The 20,457-nt window shown below is 40.4% G+C and overlaps 1 protein-coding gene across 3 annotated transcripts in view; it reads left to right on the top strand.

The window, feature by feature from the left end:
* The window catches only part of ADGRL4 (adhesion G protein-coupled receptor L4), a 76,896-nt gene that overhangs the window by 1,418 nt on the left and 55,021 nt on the right, over positions 1–20,457 (top strand). For all 3 annotated transcript variants that reach the window (XM_027788243.2, XM_027788244.2, XM_005238448.4), the window contains one exon: positions 717–866. In XM_027788243.2, the coding sequence (XP_027644044.1) occupies positions 717–866 (150 nt within the window). The remainder of the gene's footprint in view (positions 1–716; positions 867–20,457) is intronic.

Raw genomic sequence — 20,457 nt, forward strand, 5'->3', positions numbered from 1 at the left:
AGTTTTCTCAAAGGGAGTGATTTCTTTTTTCTTTGTGTTGAAAAGCATATGCATTCATACAATGGGAAAGTAGTTACACCATTTAGGAATCATCCAGTAGATGGAAAAAAGAAGACAATGCTTCCATAATACCGAAATAGTATTTTAAGAGATTAAATAATTTTATTAAGTTTTTAAACCGTAATGTCATAATGCTGTAAATATTGAGACATTTCATTTTATTCTCGCAGACCATGCATATGTGTTAGCTACACAAGTGTGGAAGTGCTTGTAAAAATAAAACCTCTCTTCAGGGGAACCCTCTTTGGTATTTTCACTTGATATGTGTAGGGCAGTTTGGATTACACTCAATATATAATTCAGAGTGCAAATAAATGTCTGTGCTTTCCTGGAAAGTACTAGAGAGCCTTGAAAGCCTTTCAAATGTTTTCCTCAGATCACTGAGTAACTTCTGCGCTGGTTACCAATTTTATACTGATTGAGCACATATACAAGTTCTTAATCTACAGCGTCTGCTATTTCTAGCATGTGGGTAGTTTTACCAAAGAAGTACCTGTAGTTTTTGGTCCTGCCCCTGCAATATCACTGAATCTGTGATGATGTTAAGTTTACTGGAATACACCAATTTTGTGGATACCTTGTTCCCAGATCTGATTTTAGAGCTCGGAATGGAGTTCTTCAGATAAAGAAACAAGTTTGGTTTTCCTTTGTGTCAGTTCTGATTTCCAGTCTGCTGGACTATGGATGCACTTCTGCAAGCTGCAACATGACGTGCCACAAAGATGCCCGGTGTGAAGTTCAGGGTGGAACAACAGGCTGCTATTGCTCCCAAGGATATACGGGAAATGGCATAACGTTCTGTTACGGTAAACAGATTTTACCTATATGCATTGCTTTTATGTGTTCACTCGAAAAACTTACTCGAGAGTCTATTAGCTCAAGGATTAAACTTCACATCACAACACCTTACACTGGCATGCTTTCAAAGCCAAAAAAAATTTCAGTTTCTGAGAAATCTTACAAGCTACTCTCAGCCTACTATTTTAATATAACATACTGTGCATCTCAGTTGAGTATGACCTGTTTTCCAGCTTTCCTTTTCCATGAGGCGTGCTGATATATCTCCTCTGATTTAGCTTCAGCAATTTCCCTTGTGACTCAGGACTTCTGAAGCTTGGAGTTGGCATGGCTGCTACTTTACAGCCCCCACATCTCACACACACATGCATAGCACTAGGCCACTCTTCTCAGCAGCTGATCATGATCAAACACAGCTCCTGGGCTACTCTAGAAGACTGAGGAGGTGTATGTGCCACAGAGACGTGCCTGCATGTGAGGCCAATGTTAATTTCTCCACTACAGCTGCTTGCAAGGGAAATATGCCAGAAATTCTACAGATGGGTCTGCCTCTGGATACTTCTATCTTCCATCCAAAGAAAAGGATATTTTCCCTACCTTCATTTTTGAGTTGTCCTCCACTGTTAATAGCTCTGGTACTTATTTCTCTCGATACATATAGCTATGTCCAGCTGCAGGCAGGCTGAAATTGCTATGAATCTTGTCAGTTTTCAGTGTCCTGAGAAGTAGTTATAAATATTAACCATCTGTTTGGTCAGCTTTTGTGTTTCATGCATCTTGGGAAATTTAGCAGCAACAGAGGCGCTTCAGTTTGGTGTGAGCACAGATGAGCGACCGACGTTTAGTTTGGATTTTTATAGCTCATTTGCCACGGTGCACTTGGAAGTGCACTTGTTTTAGGAAAATTTAGAATGCAAAGACTTTTTTCCTAAGAAAACTGCCTACCTTTTTAAAGGTGGGAATGCTTAGAGAGAAATACAGCTGGCTAAACTAATGAACAATAAGGAATCATAAAAATCATATAATAATTTAGATTGGAAGAGACCTCTGGTGGTCATCTGGTCCATCTCCCCTCTCAGAGTAGGCGCAATTTAAAGAAGGTTGCCCAGGGCCTTGTCAAGCCAAGTTTTGATTATCTCCAAAGATGAAGACCACACACCTTTCTGGGCCCCTGTCGCAGTGTTTAACTACCGTAACTTTGAAAATTTTTTTTCTGATATCTAGTTGCAGAGTTATGTTAACTTTTGCCTCTCACATGCACTTACCACTGTACATTTTTAATAACAGTTTTGCTTCTTCTCCTCTGTAAAGCTCTGTGACACACACACCACCCACATTAGGTAGCTGTAGACAGCAATATGATCTCCCCTTTGACTTCTCTTCTGAAGCCTGAACAAATCCTGTTCTCTCAGCCTCCTCTTTGCATCATGTGTCACATCGTCACTAAACATATTCCTTGAATTTAATGCCAACCTTGCCCTGAATATAGGTCAATCATTATTTGTCTGTTGAGCTGGTCAAAAGAAAATAAGGCAGAATGGCCTTCACCGCACTAGTATTGTATTTGCACTAATTCAATTTTACTACCATGAGCAAGCTGGTTGATTTGAAAGTTAAGTGCACATTATGTTTACAGAGTCAAGGGCCTGTGCTTGTGAACAATGCAGAGGAAGAAACAAAACAAGTCAATTTTTAGCAATAATGCCTCACACAAATCAAACCAGCATTTACTTATCTTCCATGAACTGGTATCCACTACATTGTCTGTACTTTTCTAGAAAGTTGTGCTTATGAATCATCAATTAAACTTGCAGTAAAGACAACTGTTGTTCTTTACTGACATTGCTGTCCTTCTTAAATCCATCCACTTTATATGTATCAATGATGGTGTTATAACGTCCATTTGTGTGAGGATGGATTTACCTTACTTTCCTTGTCCTTTTTTCTCATACAGTATCTTTTTCTTACTTTCTCTTTTGCCTGTATTTTCTTAGGGAAATCCAGATTCAAAATTCATAAAAACATTTATTGAGCATTTAAAGAAAATTCAATACAGTGAAATACATATTCACAAATCTTGTGAAACAATTAATTGTTTATTAGGAATTATATGAAGTGTTTGGAAACTCAGCCTTTAAAATAATATTTCCGATGTCAGTCCAGGCAAACCAGCTACTAGAGGTATTTGTGATGCTTTGCAGTTAAGTGGCAAAGGTTTGAAGCAAGGCTCATGTCAGGAGACCACTGTTTTCTCCAGTAAAATACTTCAATAGCCCCCAAAGTCACTTACCCTCCAGCTAAGCAGCAAAGCTTGTATCAGCACTGTGGGGCTGTTGCCCCTGCAAGAGAGTTGATGTTTCTCTAGGGCAGCATGTTACACGGTGTATTATTAATATTGTGCAGGAGTCCCCTAACAGCGTAAACAAGTAACCTGAATTTTAAATGGGTAGGTTCTAAAGAGGATTAGAAATATAGGCTAAACCCTACCATGAATAGTTTAAAGCTCCAAAAATGTAAACCAAAACCTCAGTTCTTTAATGATGTATTAGATCTTGCTGTTCTGCGTGGTGAAAGCAGCTAGTGTATCTGCTGTTCTAGAGACAGCTACACATTTTTCTTCAGTTAATAATCTTAGGCTTTAACAAAGATAGTCCAGTCACCTTCAAAGGAGATCATGAATTTTATGTGCTAATACAGGCATTTTCTAAAGAGCATATATGGTACATTGTATTTACAGATTTGCCCTTTTAGTTAGTTAAGTAGGTTGCAAGAGTCATAATTACTGTCAACAACATTAGTAATTGTGCATAGCAATGAACCAACTTCTTCACTGCACTTATCCTGGTAGACAATTAAACCAGAACAGTTGTCATTTTGAGGGTTTATTCTGGAACAAGCAATTCAGATTCTTTCTCCTTGTAAAAATGTTGAACAAAACCCACCAGATTTTACGTTAGTCCTCTTAAGGCTGTATAGCTGGAAAACTGTCCCTTTTTATTTATACGTACATTCTCACTGTTTTTAAAAAGTTTACATTTGTTTGTCTTTCACTTGCTTGTAATACCCCTTAAATACTAGTAAAAGTTCTTTCTTTGCAAGCTGTGTTTTCAGTGTGATACACTTAGACATTTTCCCTTGAGTTTACTGTGCTGCAAAAGGCAATAATGCCCTGTTACATTTATTTCCTAGCGCCATTATTGATGAATCATGAATCACTGATGTCAGCATACCTTAGGAATGGGGTTTGTTAGTTTTTACTTTGCTCCCTTTGCCAGCTGGCTAAGTGACTGCAGAGAGCTCAAGATTATTGGATTTGCTGTGTATAGATAAAGACATATATATATGAATTTAATTTCCTGGTGTCAAAGTCATGGCTTTTAAAATAATTATCCCCTTACGATTTTTCCCACAAGATTTCAACCACTTTAAATTAGGTCATGTTTTGGACTTTCCAAAGGCATACTTTGGCCAGTCTAACAAAAAGCTAATCCTCTTCATAATCTCATTGTCTTCAGTAAGAATATGTGCAGAAATGCACATAGTCAGGAGAATAACTGATTGTAGGATCTGGCGTCTTTTGTATATTGGAATTATATCTTACATAGCAATAAATTCCTTCTGTACGGTATCTTCCAGAAAGCTATAAATGAGTCACCTTGTCAAGTTTTACACCTCTGAGGTACAAAACACTATCCCATTCTTCTTACTTCTTCTTTTGTATTTATATTCCTTGCTTTATGTAGTATTAGATGAGAGGGAATGGCCTCTGAAAATATAACTACGTGCCTTTTAGGGCTCAGTTCTTGGGCAGATGTGTCTTTTGAATGTAATGCACGAGGCTTTAGCTTCACATTATCATACACCTAATTGAAGTAGCACAGCTAGAGCTCTTGGCATAAAAATAAAAATATGTCCAGATAAGACTGATTCATAGACAAGCTATCTTCCTCTTGTGCAAAAATGCCATGCATGTTTTTACAGATAAATAGCATATATTCGCCACTTCTGTAAATCCATTTCTTTGCATAGAAAGTCAGCCATATAAATTAAGTGTTGCTCATAATCCCAGCTTTCTTCCAAAAGAAAATTACAGGAAACAAACAAAATTTTGGATCCTTTAGAGAAGATTAGGGTGGAAGTAAAACTTCATAGATGCCAATATTTTATTTTTAAAACAGAGGGAAAAATGAGTTGGCATCATCGATGCTTTCCTAAGCAGCTCTGCTGTTTCAATACTGGCTGCTTCTTGATTGCTGACTGCCAATTTGCTGCTTTGCTGGCACACTGCAGGAAATTAAAGTAAACAGTGTGATCACAGTGTTTACTTTAACTTTGTAAAATACGGAAGGAAAATGAAGCAGTGCTGTTTGTTCCAGGAGGGTAGGCAGGCAAGCAGGAAAAGTCTGAACACAATATCCCTCCCAGATATCCCTGCACAATATTCCCTTGTAAATGTCACTTGCAAATTATATTGCAAAATTAATCAGTCTTACTTGTAAAATAGTTACAGCTCTTCCAGAAATAGTGATCATGGACTTATGCTATCAGGGAAACTTTGTACTGAAACAAGACACTGGATCTTTTTCTGAAGTCCAGTAGAGGAGGATTTACCATTTTCCAGAGGCAAGAAATACATCAGTGCAAAGTGGTATTTCATATCAAAATACAGAATCCCTGTTAGAACACAGATCAATTTGTGTAAACTCAGCTGAATCAAATTGAAAACCCACTCAATATCTGAACACAAACATATTTTCTTGTTTTACTAAGGGTCATATGATGAACTCTCTGGCTTTTGCCAGCTGTAAAAAGGAGCTTTCCTGTGGGACATCAGCTCCTTGCTCTAAGGTGATGTCACTGTGTCCCACCATCAACCTTTATTGCAGTCACTGAATTTCTTCTGATTCACTGGTGTCACCGTTGCCATTCTGCAGCACCCAATTGCTGTACGGTTCCAACGGAATTTTTAACTTTCAAATTAGCATGATCCTGTAAAACCACTGTGTATAATCATTTCATTCTATCCAGAAGTGTCCTTCAATAGAAAATTACCTAATCCCAATGCCAGTTCACCAGAAGAGATTTTTTTGTTTTGGGTTTTGTTTTTTGGGTGGGTTTTTTTTTTGTTTTGTTTACCAGCAGGCATACATCACTGGATGTTACTTCTGTGTTTACTGAATAGTCTGAAATCACTGATACGGAAGATCCAATCCACACACTTCCTAAATTCATTTCACTGCTATCAGTTACCACAAGCTATAAAAAGGCAAATTGCAGCTGCTCTAGCATAGCACAGCAAGAGAAAGATATGCCTTAGCCAAACACAAATAACAGAGCTCAACACAGTGGGTGACAGCTTGGAAAACTTGGGATGTGCTACAAGGGAGGCCAAAGCAGACCACCGATTCCCAGCCCTTTTGACATGCTCCTCATAGCCTCTGGGCTCACCTCTCACTCTCCTGTACCCTTTTCTCCACCTTTTCCTGTGTCTCCCAATCTCTCCTCCCTTGCCGCCAAATTCTGCTGGATCTTTTACACAGTTTCAGGGTGGACCATGGTAAAACCAGAGCACAATCTGTGTGAAAAGGGCAGAAGCCATCTTCAAATTCAGAATTCCTACTCAGTGTTTAAGTGTCTGGCTTTTTGGTGATCCCAAGAAGAGTTTGGAGGCACCATCCTGTTTGTTGCATATATAGGCATCATATTTAATTAAGCCCATGCCTTCAGGGTCCCTCTCCAGGACATTGAAAGTTTTCTTCCCTTCCATGTCTTCATCAGTCATAATGTAGTTGAGAGTTTTTCACCTTTTTTGAAGTGCAGAAATTGACTGCTGAGCTGTGCAGTGTGACCCAGCTGAGGTCACACTTGATCCCACATTGAAATTTCTGGACAGATTAGCCGGGAGGATTTGATATTCTGGTGCATGACAGTCCGCTTGCCTGGGACAGTGTTGGTGTTAATGTACACGTTAACATAGCATGTTCCTGGCTATTTGGGGACCTGTGGCTTTATGTATGGCTTTTGCCTTTTCATGTGCAAGATGTTACACTTTTCTGTGAATTTGGGAAGGGTTTGATGGCTGTGATGCATGTAGACTGCTGGGGACTAACCAGCTGTTGCATGGTTGCCTTCCAGTAGCGAAAGACAGAGCTATGTTTATGTTCCTGAAAATAGTCATACCCTCGGCTAACACTGTTAGACAAGACAGTTTTTGTAGAGTTGACTTTACTTTTTATAACTGAAATTGCTTACTGTAACTAGCTACTATTGAAAATATATTTTGGTTGAGGCTTTTAAGAGCAAATCCGGAATGTGAAAGGGGATAGTGGTGTGTTACAACAGTGCCTGGTGATGCATGTGAACATTAGTCAGATGGAAAACAGTGCAGGATGTTTGAGGTAACAGTACAATCCTGCTGAATAAGACATGGTGGAGGCTGTCTTACTCCAATTGTCTTACCTCTGGAAATGGCTGAGTCCATAAAATTTAGACTCAAATTGTTTCATGCATTCAAAGTGCCACGTCCAGTTTTCTCACTCATATGAAAAACTCCCTGCCAGTTTCTCACTTGAATGAGATAAAGAGGAATCTTCAGAGCGTTAGCTCTCCTTCCTAGTGCCAGAAAACACAGTTCATCTGGGCCGGAGATACACCCCACTATAACCGTTTGTAAGACTGACCCTGACTTTATCAAGCCTTGGACCAAGCTCATGATAGATTCGTTATAGCCACAGATCTGAGCCAAAAAAAAAAAAAATCAACTCTATCCTTTTTTTCCAGTTTTTGTTTACATTTTCTTGAAACGGTACTTTGAGCATGACTAAAATATAGTAATGCATTTTTTTTTTTTAATGGGCCAGGAAGAAACAAACTTCCTCTTGTTACATCTGTAATCATATCCAGTCTCTCTTTTAAATTAGTCCTTTTGCATCTAAAAGAGAGTTTTAAAAACGTGTGTAAATGATGTGGTAGAAAAGAGTTATTTGTCTCAAGAACGTACCCAAACTTTCTAGCTGATCAGCTGCACATGGATGGTTTCTTTTTTGTTTACTTCAAAATCTGTTTTAACCCTTGCCAAATAATGCTAATTTCCTTTCTTGAGAAAATACTCTTTTCATCCGGTTTTATGGTACTAAGAATCAATCAATATAGTACATGTTCAGAGGATGTGGGAAAATTCATTTAAGGAGCTTTAAACATTATTTCAGAGCCTGCTTACTTTGTGTTTACCAGAGGTATGATTCACTTCCTGTATCTCCAGCATCTGAAGTGGTCCCAAAAGGTCCAACAGTAACAATACATCCTTCTCACTTGCTGGTTTGAAGTGAAAGGGTGGAAGATACTTCCAGAACATGTATACTCATACATGTATATTAAATGTACACAGGACCTATATAGTCCATATATATATATATATACACACCTATAAATGCCTATAAGTAGGCATGTGACTAAAAAGCAACCTTTCCTATGAAAAAATGGAAAGCAATCTCAGAATTGTCAGTTATATTCATTCTGTGGTTGTACAGTTGAAATTAGCTTTTGTTAAGAAAAGGCCGGGATTTATTGGAAAGAATTTGCTTTCATAAATTCCGCTTCCTTGAGACATCTTCTGTACGTGCACCATCTACCTGCATGGGGCAGAGTCCACTGCAGCCATCAGATCCTGCAGCTGCCTTTGGGGCTGTGAGGGTAGCGTTACCCACGTAACAAAGGATGTATCATAAGGAATTACACACATAAGAGACAACGATGTACTTTCTGCATAGCTACATTGATTTACATATAATATCCCACCCATCTGGCATACTCATTTTACTTTTGTCTTTGTTTAGTAACTCATAGAGTTTGATAGTAGAAGTGTTCTCTTTGTCCTAAAGAGGACGAAGCACAACAGCAATTTTCCTTTTTGTTTGTTTGCGTGTTTGTTTGTTTTCCTCTTCCAGAATAAACTGACCAGGAGTGGTGAGGTTGTCTGTAACCTCATTTGAAATGTGTAATTTATCTAGGATGATATGCTGGTGCACAGTTTTTTCTGTGTATGACTGTGAAAAATTGCCGACTGAGCTGTTGGCGGACAGAATATCAAATCCCGCTCAGCCCTGTGTGTATGAAAGAGTTTAAGAAGGTAATTGACACTTTGGGCCTCTATTTGCCAAAGAAAGAGATAATGACGTCCTCCAAGAAGATTAGAATCTAACCAAACATTGTGCTCTAAATATAGAGCACAAAGCCAGGTGATGTTTGTGAAAATGCTGCTGGGCTGCAGGAGGAGGGGGCTGAAGGACTGCAGTTTTGCACTGTATATTTTTTAGGTACACAGATTTAATTTAGAGATTATGGCTTGAAAATGAAATTTACAGTATGTGTGGGTTTTGGCGATAAGAAATTGATTTTGTGACCTTGGTACACACTAATTGAAATATCTGGCACTGTGTTTTGCTGAGGTTAAAGGAAGCCCTACACGCCTGGAACCGCATTCTTCTTTCACCTTGAACTGCGCTGTTAATCACAACCACAATCGCTGGCAGGAAGGAAGCTGCTGTTTTGCTGGGGTACAAGGAAGCTGAATAATCTCTGTTCATTGTCTAATGGATAGGCTGTTGTGTGATTACTTCAGGCAGAGTTTAAGAGATTCGCAATAACTCCAAAATGGAGACTTCTGGTGGAATTAACATTCACCGAGTACCAGGGCCCAGAGCTTCACCTGCTGCCAGGCAGTGGAGGGAGCGAGCAGGCAGGTCTGCGTGGTGGTGGCACAAGGAGTCTCCTTTCATCTGCCCACTGCAAGTGTGGCTGCTCGTTGAGGGCTGAGACAGCTCTGGCCTCTGCTCTTTGTCTCTGTGCCCGGAGATGATACAGGGAAAAGGCAAAAGGCTCTCTGGCTGTGCTCTCCTGCCTGCTGTTCCAGTGGCGGGGAGGCGAGAGCAGCGCACGAGCTGCTGTGCCCCTTGGGATTGTTATTCCTGTGCATCTTCCCTCTTGAAAGGCCGGCTCTAGCATTTAGGAAAAGCAGCTATGCCCCAAGGGACTCCGCTGGTGGGGTTTTGATTTAATACGTCTGCTTTACTTAACCGGGTTTCTGTCTTAACTTAGACTTGTACAACTGTGACAGCCTAAAGTTGTCTATAAACCAGTGTGGCAGGGTGTCCTATTATTTTGCTTATTACTTAATGTTACACATTTACTAGGTTGGCACAGGATCATGTTTTTCAAAAAGGAAAATGAAAGCTCCTGAAAAGCCTTGACAATAAATGGTTATTTGTTCAAAAACAGCCAAGTCCAATCTCTGTTTATGTTAGTAGGCTTCATGTAATAATGTTGCAATAAAGAAAAATAGCTCTTCAGGATATGCATTGGCTTTTATGTTTTATTTGTAATGAAAGCTATGCACATAGGCAGCAATCTACATAAGTTACAGTGAGAGAGAACATAAGCATAGATGGTGACTTGCATGTTTATATATTTAATATTTATTTGTGGCAAAGTGTCTGAATCTCAGTTTTAAAGAATGTGAAATTAGGCTGAGGTATTGCAGTTTTCATTCTCAGAAATTTCCGAAGGAACACTAGGTGAATTCATCCCACACCAGGAGACCGCTGCTCCTCTCTTGCCCCATCCATGCAGCGGAGCTGCAGGTCCGTTCCCACGGCTGTTGTCCTACCTTTTCATGTTCGATCCCGGGCTGGGAGTGGGTACAGTGACCCTTACTGCCCTCCTAATGTTGTAATGGTTTCTGGGTATCCCTCAGGTTCAAATGGGCTGAGCAGCACAGCCCTGGATCACAGCTGGTGACAGGAGTGTCAGGGAGGCAGGGAGTTATTGCAGCAGTGATCTCTGCATTACATGAAGGTCTTCATCACTGATCTCGGTAACATCAGAGGCCCTGAAAAAAAATGTCAGAGAAACTCCACAGGATGTTGGTATGAACTGAAAGAGGAGTTCAGTTAAGCTCTGAGGGCCTAAATAGGAGCTCTGAGCCTTGCATGCGTTAGCTTTTTGTGGTGGTGGGAAAGGAATAGGTCAAAAATCATGTTACAGCAGATGCTTTGCCTTCCTTTTTGTCTTGAATAAATCATTTTGCTGGGTAGCACTGAGCCTGAGGAAGCTCTACCATTTCAAAATCAGCCTGTAAGAAGTTCAGAAGGAAGATCAGTGGAAGCTGGAGGTACTCAGACAAACAGGTTTGGGCCCTTTGTACCTATCCAAAACATTTCATTATTTAGAGCAATGATGAAGCATGCATCAATTCATAAATACAACCCACTGTGCAATATAAAATCATCAATATTTCTGTCCCATTGTGTAAGGGATATCTGGTGCATACAGAAAGAATTTCATCTCCTTAACTACCACAGAGAAAATGGGAAAGGCAAATAGCCTTCAGAAGTGATTTGACTTGAAAGCAGAGATGAGAAGTTTCTAAAACTTAACACAACTTTACATCTGGGCCAATCAAAATAGAAACTATGTGGGGTAGCAGTTGTAAATGATGCAGGGCTGTGATCTGGCTGCTTTTTTAGGCTTGTGATGCAAATCTTGGTACATTGATTCCACAAAGCTTTCATCATACTCATCTCCATGGTTAAAATTTAGGAAATTCCTAGTAAAGCTGTCTTTAGAAAACGAGGTCGCTTCAGGGGTGCATCATACAGCGTCACTGCTCTTACAGGAGAGGCTAGATATTCAGTCCTAGGTGTGTCAGGACACAGTGGTGGGCTACAGAATTGTTCAGCTCTATTTGTATCATTTCGCACGTGAGGTCTGAGGCTTAGACAGATGTCAAAGGAGAGGCTGGGATAATATTTATACAGCTGTGGGCTGCAAAGAAGAGAACTGTTAACTGAACTTTTTCTACAACCTCTTGAATAAACAGGTAGTATGCTAATACCACAAAATGCTTCTTGTTGGAGGGAAGGGATGTGCTAGAAGGCTTCTGGGCTGTATTCTCTGTTTCCAGAGAAACCTATTGCAGCTTTTATTAGCTGTAAAGCACTTTTGAATTTTCACTCAAGGTTTGGTCTTAGACTGACAAACATTCAGAAAACCTTTAACCTGACAATGGCACATTACGCTCAAGGAATGCCGTGCAGACAGCAGCATGCAAATCTGAGCTGGATATTCAAATGAGTAAGGGGTCTGTGCTGCAATACGGTCATACGGGTTTGAGTCTGCAACAGAAATCCAAGTGCAGGGCTATTGCTGCTTTCACTGGCAGCGTGGTAGAAATAGTCTCTTGATATACCTGCTGCTCTGTTCTTGTTGCACTAAGCAATGTCAAGAGCACGGATGAGTACAGTAATGTATTTTATTACAGTTTCCTGCAGAAGGGGTGATGCTGATGACTTTCCTCCAACAGGGAGGTGACTTATGATTGACTTTTGCAAGCCACAATGGCTGTAGGACACAAAGCCACAGTTAGGGGTGGATTTTCCACAGAAATATATGTTGAGCACTTTTGAACTGCCTGGCTCTATCCTAGGTGCCTAAAGGAGGACTGAGTTGTTTCAAAAGAATAATCCCAGTTGTGGGTGCTGAGCAATTGAAAATCTGTCCCTGAAGTGCTTTTTTTTTTTTTCCCCCCCATCATCTGTTGGCGGTTTGGGCTTTTGATTGATTTATTACTTTATTTTTAACTGCAAAGACCCTTTAATTAGGGAGGGGAGCTATGTGAATGAGCTGGAGCTGCTGGTGGTAGCAGCTCCTTGCTGTTGGAGATTCAGTAATTAAATAAGTAGATAATATCCTCCTTATTGAGAAGATTTAGAAAATCATAAGGACTTTGCATTATTAGAGTGTTTAACATCTGCAAATGGAGGAAAAAACCACCATAACGGTAATTTAGCTGCAATGCATGTGGAGGGCTCTTTTTCTTTCTTTGAACAGGCAAACACTAAACAATTCCTGAATCCCTCCTTGTTACTTATGTTTTCTTCTTGGTGGTTAAAAACCCCATAAAGCAGAAATTGAAGACTTGCTATTAAAATACTTGCTGACAGCTCCATTCAAAACATCCTTTCAAATAGTGCTATCACATCATGATTCATCTGCTATTCTGATATAGTTGCTTTAACAACAAGTACCTTCCTTCTTGGTTAGGGCCCATCTCTTTTCATTGGAAAATTCTTCCTTTAGACACTTTACTGAATCTCCGCTGTAAACAAGTCTTTCCCTGGTGTGGTACTGTTTGTGTTACAGAATGGATTGTAACCTCCCAAAAAGGACACTAACAGGCTTATTGGGGATGAAAAAATGAGAGGTGGTCACAGAGTGAGAAAGAAACCCTAGCGTTTTTCACCTCCTCGCCTGTAGTATATGGGTGCAAGCGCCCTGCGCGATTAGCACAACCAGTCAGGGTTTCTGGCCAGGCGTAATGACCCCGCATGCCCCCATACCCAGCCAGAGCAGGCAGCACCGCGCTCCTGTGCACTGACTCTACCCTGGGCCAGTTCCTCACCGGGTGTAAAGCAGCACAGTGCTATCCATTACTGCAGACTGATGTACCTCCCACCACCTGAAGACCAAACCCAGGAACATCCTGGGGATTAAGTGGTCCCCGGTGAAGCAGGGTGAATTTTGAAGCTTGAAGTTAGAATTATTTACAGTCACTTTAACGGGACAACAGCTGTTCTTTACGTAGCAATGAGCCAACAGCACTGAAAGAATTTGGATCTGAATTGTAGATGGATGGATTTCAATTTGATTCAAGTAGCTGGACTGCACGATTCCGTACTGTAAGCTCTCAAAGTCAGAGCTTGAGAGAAAAATCATTAATTTGGAAGCTGATACTCTGAAAGACTTTTATGAAGCAATATATTTTCATAGCAGACACAGATCAATTTAAAAGTAGTAATCAAGGGCCATGTGCTACGTGTTCACGGACAGAAAATGTAGAGAATCTAGCCAGAGCCAGACACTTAACATTCAGAGCATTCAGACTAGCACCGAGGATATTGCCTCTATGGAAAATAGTATGGTTCGGAATTATAAAGTATTGTGAATTTGTGAGATAATCACCATGCTGTGCAGATATAAAGCTGCTGCCAGATTGCTGCCAGAAACAAGCTCAACATAACTTTTCCAGGCAAATTTGGGTTTAACTTCTGCACAAATTTCGGTGGGAGGAAGTCTCTGCAAATATTCCACAGAAAAGATGTGTTCAATTCTTGAGACGAAAGAGAAAATTATAATGGAACCCATGGAAATGACTTTTTATTATCTTTTTGAAAGGCATTCTCTAAATTTAAAGTAACTGCACCAGTTTTCATCAAATGAAATTCAGGCCTGGGCATCTTTCCCTGGCCAGTCCTAAGAATTTTATGAGATGTAGCATTCCCTTAAAAAGTAAAGCATCCACACGCTACTGGTTTATGTCATGCAAGTAATAGCACTGTACAAACCCAAAATTTATATTTACTTGGATACTACTACAACCAAACTCCTCCTGGAAATTTTTAACCTTGCTCCCTTAGTAGTCTCTTTGGCAATACTTATATGAAAAAAACAGTGGCCACTGACAGTGACCGATATTTCAAGAGGCTGATTCATTTCATCTCTTACGGCAGTCATGGATGGACTGCACTCTGTGCCATGCTGTGCCTGAAATCAGATCCTCGGGCATTCAGGATTTGTACTTGGGGCCAGATGTGGTTTTCACTCCTTTGCTGAGGTCGTCCCCTGTCATGACTTGAAGCAACCTGAAGGCACCTCTCTGCGCACCACTCTCAGGTTGATTTTTCTCCAGTTTTCCATATCAGTCTTTACCAGCCAGGAATGATAACAGGGAATAATGAGTTCTTTAACAAGTGGCTTTATTTTAGCTGATGTGTTAAAGTTTAACCCCAGATGGCAACTGAAACCCACACAGCTGCTCACTCACTCCCCCCAGGTTGGGATGAAGGAGAGAATCAGAAAAGTAAAACTCAGAAAACTCATGGGTTGAGATAAAGACAGTTGAAGAGGTAAAGCAAAAGCCATGCACACGAGCAAAGCAAACCAAGGAATTCATTCACTGTTTCCCATGGGCAGGCAGGTGCTCAGCCATCGCCAGGGAAGCTGGGCTCCGTCATGCGCAACAGTTACTTGGGAAGACAAACACTACCACTTCAAACATCCCCCCCTTCTTCCTCCCCCATCTTTATATGCTGAGTACGACATCATATGGTATGGAATATCCCTTTGGTGAGTTGGGGTCAGCTGTCCCAGCTGTGTCCCCTCCCAGCTTGTTGTGCCCCCCCAGCCTGCTCGCTGGTGGGGTGGGGTGAGAAGCTGAAAAGCCCTTGACGCTGTGTAAGCACCGCTCAGCAGTATCTAAAACATCTCTGTGTTATCAACACTGTTTCCAGCACAAATCCAAAAAAAAGATGAAAAATCATAGGAAGCCAGTTCTCAGCAGTTACAGGTTTTGTAGAATGTCTTGTTTGCTGCAAGTATTCAGAAACATTTTTATGTTAAATGTTCCTAACTATTTTGTGTCACTTCATTTTGAGTGAATTGAGGCAAAATTTTACTTGAGCTGGAGAGTCTGGTTAGACCTAGAGTCTATTTACATTTTTCTACTCCTTGAGCTATAGAGTAGTAGGGAAATATTCCTTATAAATACACACATGTATATAGCTTACATTGTCTATGTACATTTAAAAGGTACTGAAACTATCTGAATTCCTTTTATCTATACAAAATGTCCAAAACCTTAATTCACAAGTTTTAGAAATACATCAAATAAATGTGGTTTGTAAACAAATTAGAAATAAATAAAAATATGTTGTACTTAAGCATTCTGCACATAGTGTAACTGATATAGATTAGGACAACGGAATAATTTCACAGGTTTTTCCACAGCACACAGAACGTAGTGCTTGGGGAAAAAATTCTTTTTTTTCATTATGTAATGTGGGATCTATTAGGCAGCTGCTGCAAATAGCTAGAGTTTTATTTTGTTTTTCTTTTACATCACTAAGCAGATTCGATTTGGGTGGGTCGAGTTGCTTGTAGAGAGTGAAATTCCTGAAAGAGTTTATTACCTCTGTGTCTGTTTTTACTACATCAGTTCTCTTCATGTTAATAGTATAAGTAAACAAGGTATGCAAAGAAAATGGCAAGGTTTTTACCACTGATTTCTCCTTAGAAAAGCGACATAACATAGTGGTGTAAAGACAAATGACTGTGTATTACATTGCTATATACCAATCTATAGCATGCAACTAGACAAAACCTTAGAAAACCCCAAATGTTGAAATTTAGTGAGACTAAGAAATGAGAATGAAACCTTCTCTGGGATCTTTTGGAGAAATGTTATAATTAATAATTATCTCCTAGATGATTTTGGTTTTATTTCTCTGCACCAGCCTTTGACAGCCCAGATGCAAACTGCTTTTGGCTGGTCTGTCTGTGGGCTCCCATTATTATCAGTTGGGACAGAAAACCCTCCCTCCCATATTTGTATAGGTAAAGCTGGTCACTGCCTCTTCCCGCCCCCGTTCTTTCTGCTTTCCCTCGATATATTATCTCTGTCTTGATTGGTATTAGCAACATCTAGTAATTTAGTATCATCTGTGAATTTAATTCTCAGGCTGCTCATCTCTTTTTCCGGAGCATTAATAAATATGTAAAATAAAACTGGGCTTAACACCAACTCCTGTGGCAACCCAACTGGATGCCTCTTCACAGTTCAGTGCAGTGCTGTTTGTCATGACTCATTATCCTTTGTTTACATTCCTTCAGCCAGTTTTCAATCCACATGACAGCACTCTTATCCAAGACATTATAAATTATTTTTCTAATAAGATTTTGTGAGCCACTGTATCAAATGCTATACTACAGCCCAGATATATTGCAGCCACTCTGTTCCTTCTGTACGCTAACCCAGAAAATGGGGAAGAAGAAATTACATTTGTCTGGCATGATCGGTTCTTTGAAAATACAAACTATTTATTGGTCATGGTTCCCTTGTTGTTCCAGATGATTTTTACGCTGATATTACTTATTCCATTATTTTAGAAGAGATTGAGAGCAATCAGACCAGAAGATAACTGCAGGCTCACCCTGCCACTCTTCCCTTTTTTCTTGGAAGACTTTCAGCCATGGCCAAGATTCACATCAGGGGTTTTGAAGCAAAGGGAGCAGGGCATCCCCCATGTGTACCTTTCAGCAACGGGGCGTCACATGGGAGGAGTACCACCAGAGCACAAGGAATGGCAGAGAGATAGGACTGGCTAAAGCTAGGCGATGTAGTCAGAGAGAAAGGACAGAAAGGCATGGCATGGTTGTTAGGTGAGGGAGGAGGACTGCCACGATGGTCTGAAGAGAAGAAAGGAGAAGGGGAAGTCAGAGAGAGTCTCAAAACTGGGAGTCAATTTGACAGGGGAATTCTGAAGCTGTGGGCTCTAGGGGAGGATCCTCGAGCGGTCATTCATTCAGTGCTTTTGTCTGGTGCTTTCCAAACCAGGAGCCATGCCTTGCTCTCTTTCACAGCGGTTCTTGTGCTGCTGTTTGCATCACCTGCCACTTGGGACTTTGGAAAGCAATTTTAAAAAAAAATGCGGTTTCTCTGTACCGGTTCAGATGTAGGCATCATGTCTGTGCACTGTGTGGTTTGTATCTGTAGTCCATCTCTTCTCGTGCCATCTGGGCCATGCGGATAACTGGGGAAAGGAGCTTTTGCTCTCGTAACCGCATGTTTGGGGCTTGTTGCTTACTCAAAACGGAAATACACAGACAGACCTTGCACGGGCTTTACCAAGAGCTATTCCTGCCTGAGAACAGCAGGATCACACCAAGGATCAAATCCTCTTTGTGGAGGGATTACACTTCCTGCCAAATATGTGACATGGTTCAGTTTTAAGCACATACAGAATAAATCTGTGACAAGACAGACATTTAACAGTGGCTTAGTATCCAGGACTGTCATGGGAGACAGCTCTCAGCATCTGATCTGGAACAATCTTCTGGTCAATGTCTGCACGACCTTGGGATCTACCTCTCAAATAATTTCTAGTTATAGTGTCTAATGAAGGTTTAGTACTAATTTCTATATACTGCACAAGTGGGGATTTGTACAGTTAACTTATAGTGGGACATGACCCCTGAGAAGCCACTTCTAAAGAAACTAGTTTCCTTTTCTGCCAGTTCTTGTCACTGCTCTGCAAATCTTCAGTCTTCTTTGTGTCGCTTACCCATGCTTATCCTTGGACATTAAAATGCATTCATCCAAGAGATAACAGGTTTCATTTTGTATATCACTATGGATTATCCTATGAAAACAATGCTCCTGAAAATATGTGATGGCTGACTTGTATGGAATCTGTGGATACTTTGTACATACTACAAAAATTTCAGTCCAGCTCCTGGAAAAAAAAAACAACATAAACTTGCTGAAGGGGTCCCTGTTCCTTGCAGTGCTGAGTGCCTGCTCTGGGTGCTCCCCAAAGCCAAACATGCTGCGCTGGGCAGAGGCAGAGGCTGTCATGTCCACCCTGGAAACTAGCTGCTAATGCACTTAATACCCTGCTCAGACTACTCACTTAGGAAGGTATGGGTAATAGCAGAATGAGATTTTTCCTTATACAACTATGCAAAAACGAAAGAAGAAAGAAAAAAAAATGTATAAGGAAGTTTTAAACCAGATATGACAGCCTTAAGCATTTTGCACTACTTTCCTGCTCTGGAATTAAAGAATGCTTAAAGCGGACTAACTTGGGGTATGTCAGCATGGCTATATGATCCCAGGATCCAACCCATACTTCAAGATTGTACCGATTGGAATAATGTTCTCATGAATAAAATAATGCAGTATAAAGTGTTGTTTATGATTTCTTTTCTCAGCAGATTAGCTATGTACATCTTGTAACACAGGCTGGCTCTGTGGAATATCAAGCACAGCAAGAGGCCTGTTAGAAAATGAATTACATTATCCAGCCAAAGCAATATCAGAAATGTCCCGGAGTCTACACTATCTTAATGTTGATTTAAAATCATATATTCATATTACCTTTTTATGTCTAGTAAAGCAATGTGATGGAGCCTTTCTTTTGCCAAAGTTGTATTATCCCATTTCTCTGAGTTAGGTAAACTGTAATGTGTCTGCTTTACAGATGGGTAAACTTAGCATAAAGAGAGGGAAGCCATTGTTTTCAGTCAAGAATGCCCAAATGTAAGCACCATCATCTATATTGGCCATCCGTAGCGGCAGTGGCTCTGAAAATAAGCCTCTTTCCATTCATTTATATGACAGATTATTTTACTTAAACAATTCTTGGATAAAATACATTAGGCATCCCTAGGGCAGGAACTTGAAATCAAGACTCGAGCATGAAGGCATTACTTTCCCGGCTGGAGCGATGCACTCATGGGCTTGGGGCATTGAATTGCTTTTGCCAATGGGAGCAGCTTCAGTGGGAGGGGTGGGGGGTGTTCCTGCTCAGGCACTGCCTGAGGCTCCATCATTAGGGTGCTGTCAGGACCAGAAGAGAGCAGGCTTGTTTAGGGCTGCCTTTAAACTCCCATGTGCTAAAACCCTGCCTATGAAAAGGACATTGCCACTACCTCCTTCTCTTTCTGCTTTTCTTCTTCCCGTGTTTGAATAAAAGTGACTTCAGCTGCACTGAGTGCAGCACAGGTTCCCCCAGGTGCATTAGGCACACTATGTTTATAGACCCTCATTCCCTTGGCAAACATTTCCCAGTGGAATTGAGGCATCGCTAAAAAATAGGGACTAGGCTGCTTCTCAGTGGCAGGGTCAAGGCAGTCCTGAGCATATCAAGGAGCACAACACAGGCATTTGTCAAGGTCCTGGTTTTGGTGCCAAAATCCTTTTGTCAAGTTGTGACTAAAGGAGTAAGTAGCCACAGAGCAAGGAATTAAGAGTACCCCATTCAGCAGCCCGTCTTTTCCAGCTGGCATTTTGATAAATGTTGTATAAATTATAGTATAGTATAAATTATAGGCATATAAATTACAACTAGTAGCATAGAATATTGGACCTGCTGGGGGTTTTAGCCTGCATGTATGGCATAGCCAACATACTGTTTCCATCATTTTAATCACCTTTGTAGAGCAGGTGGCTGATGCAGTTAATGCTGCTATCATTTTTCTTTCCTTGTGTGATTTGCTGTGATGACAGTTCCGTCATTTCATTTTAAGTATTTAAGGCTATTAGGAAGCATTTTTAGGCAATCATCTAGTACAGGCATTTTCAAGCATGCCTAAAGCGTATAGGGAGTCACCCCCTTTCACACTGCATATTTCTAAATAAGTGTATGACATGTTCTGTGTTAATCTGCAGAAAAACTATGGACAAGATCACCAGCTGTGATAAACTGCCTAGCTTAATTTAGTTAGATAGAGTTATGCCCTTATGTTCCAGATGGGGATCAAGCCCAACACCTTACAATTGCAAAGATTTCAAAGATGTGAGACATTTCTAAGATCATTGAAATATATATTTTGCATTTCAAAGATAAAATACAGAAACCAGTATGTCATCAAACCATTTAATTTTCTTCCAAGTTTGAGAGTAAATTGACAAGAGATCAGCAATTGGCAGGAGAACAAATGAAACATATTGAAAGCGCCAATTTGCTAGTATCGAGGGAGGCAGAT

This window comes from Falco peregrinus, chromosome 10 (genome assembly GCF_023634155.1).
Source record: "Falco peregrinus isolate bFalPer1 chromosome 10, bFalPer1.pri, whole genome shotgun sequence".
Taxonomy (NCBI): Eukaryota; Metazoa; Chordata; class Aves; order Falconiformes; family Falconidae; genus Falco; species Falco peregrinus.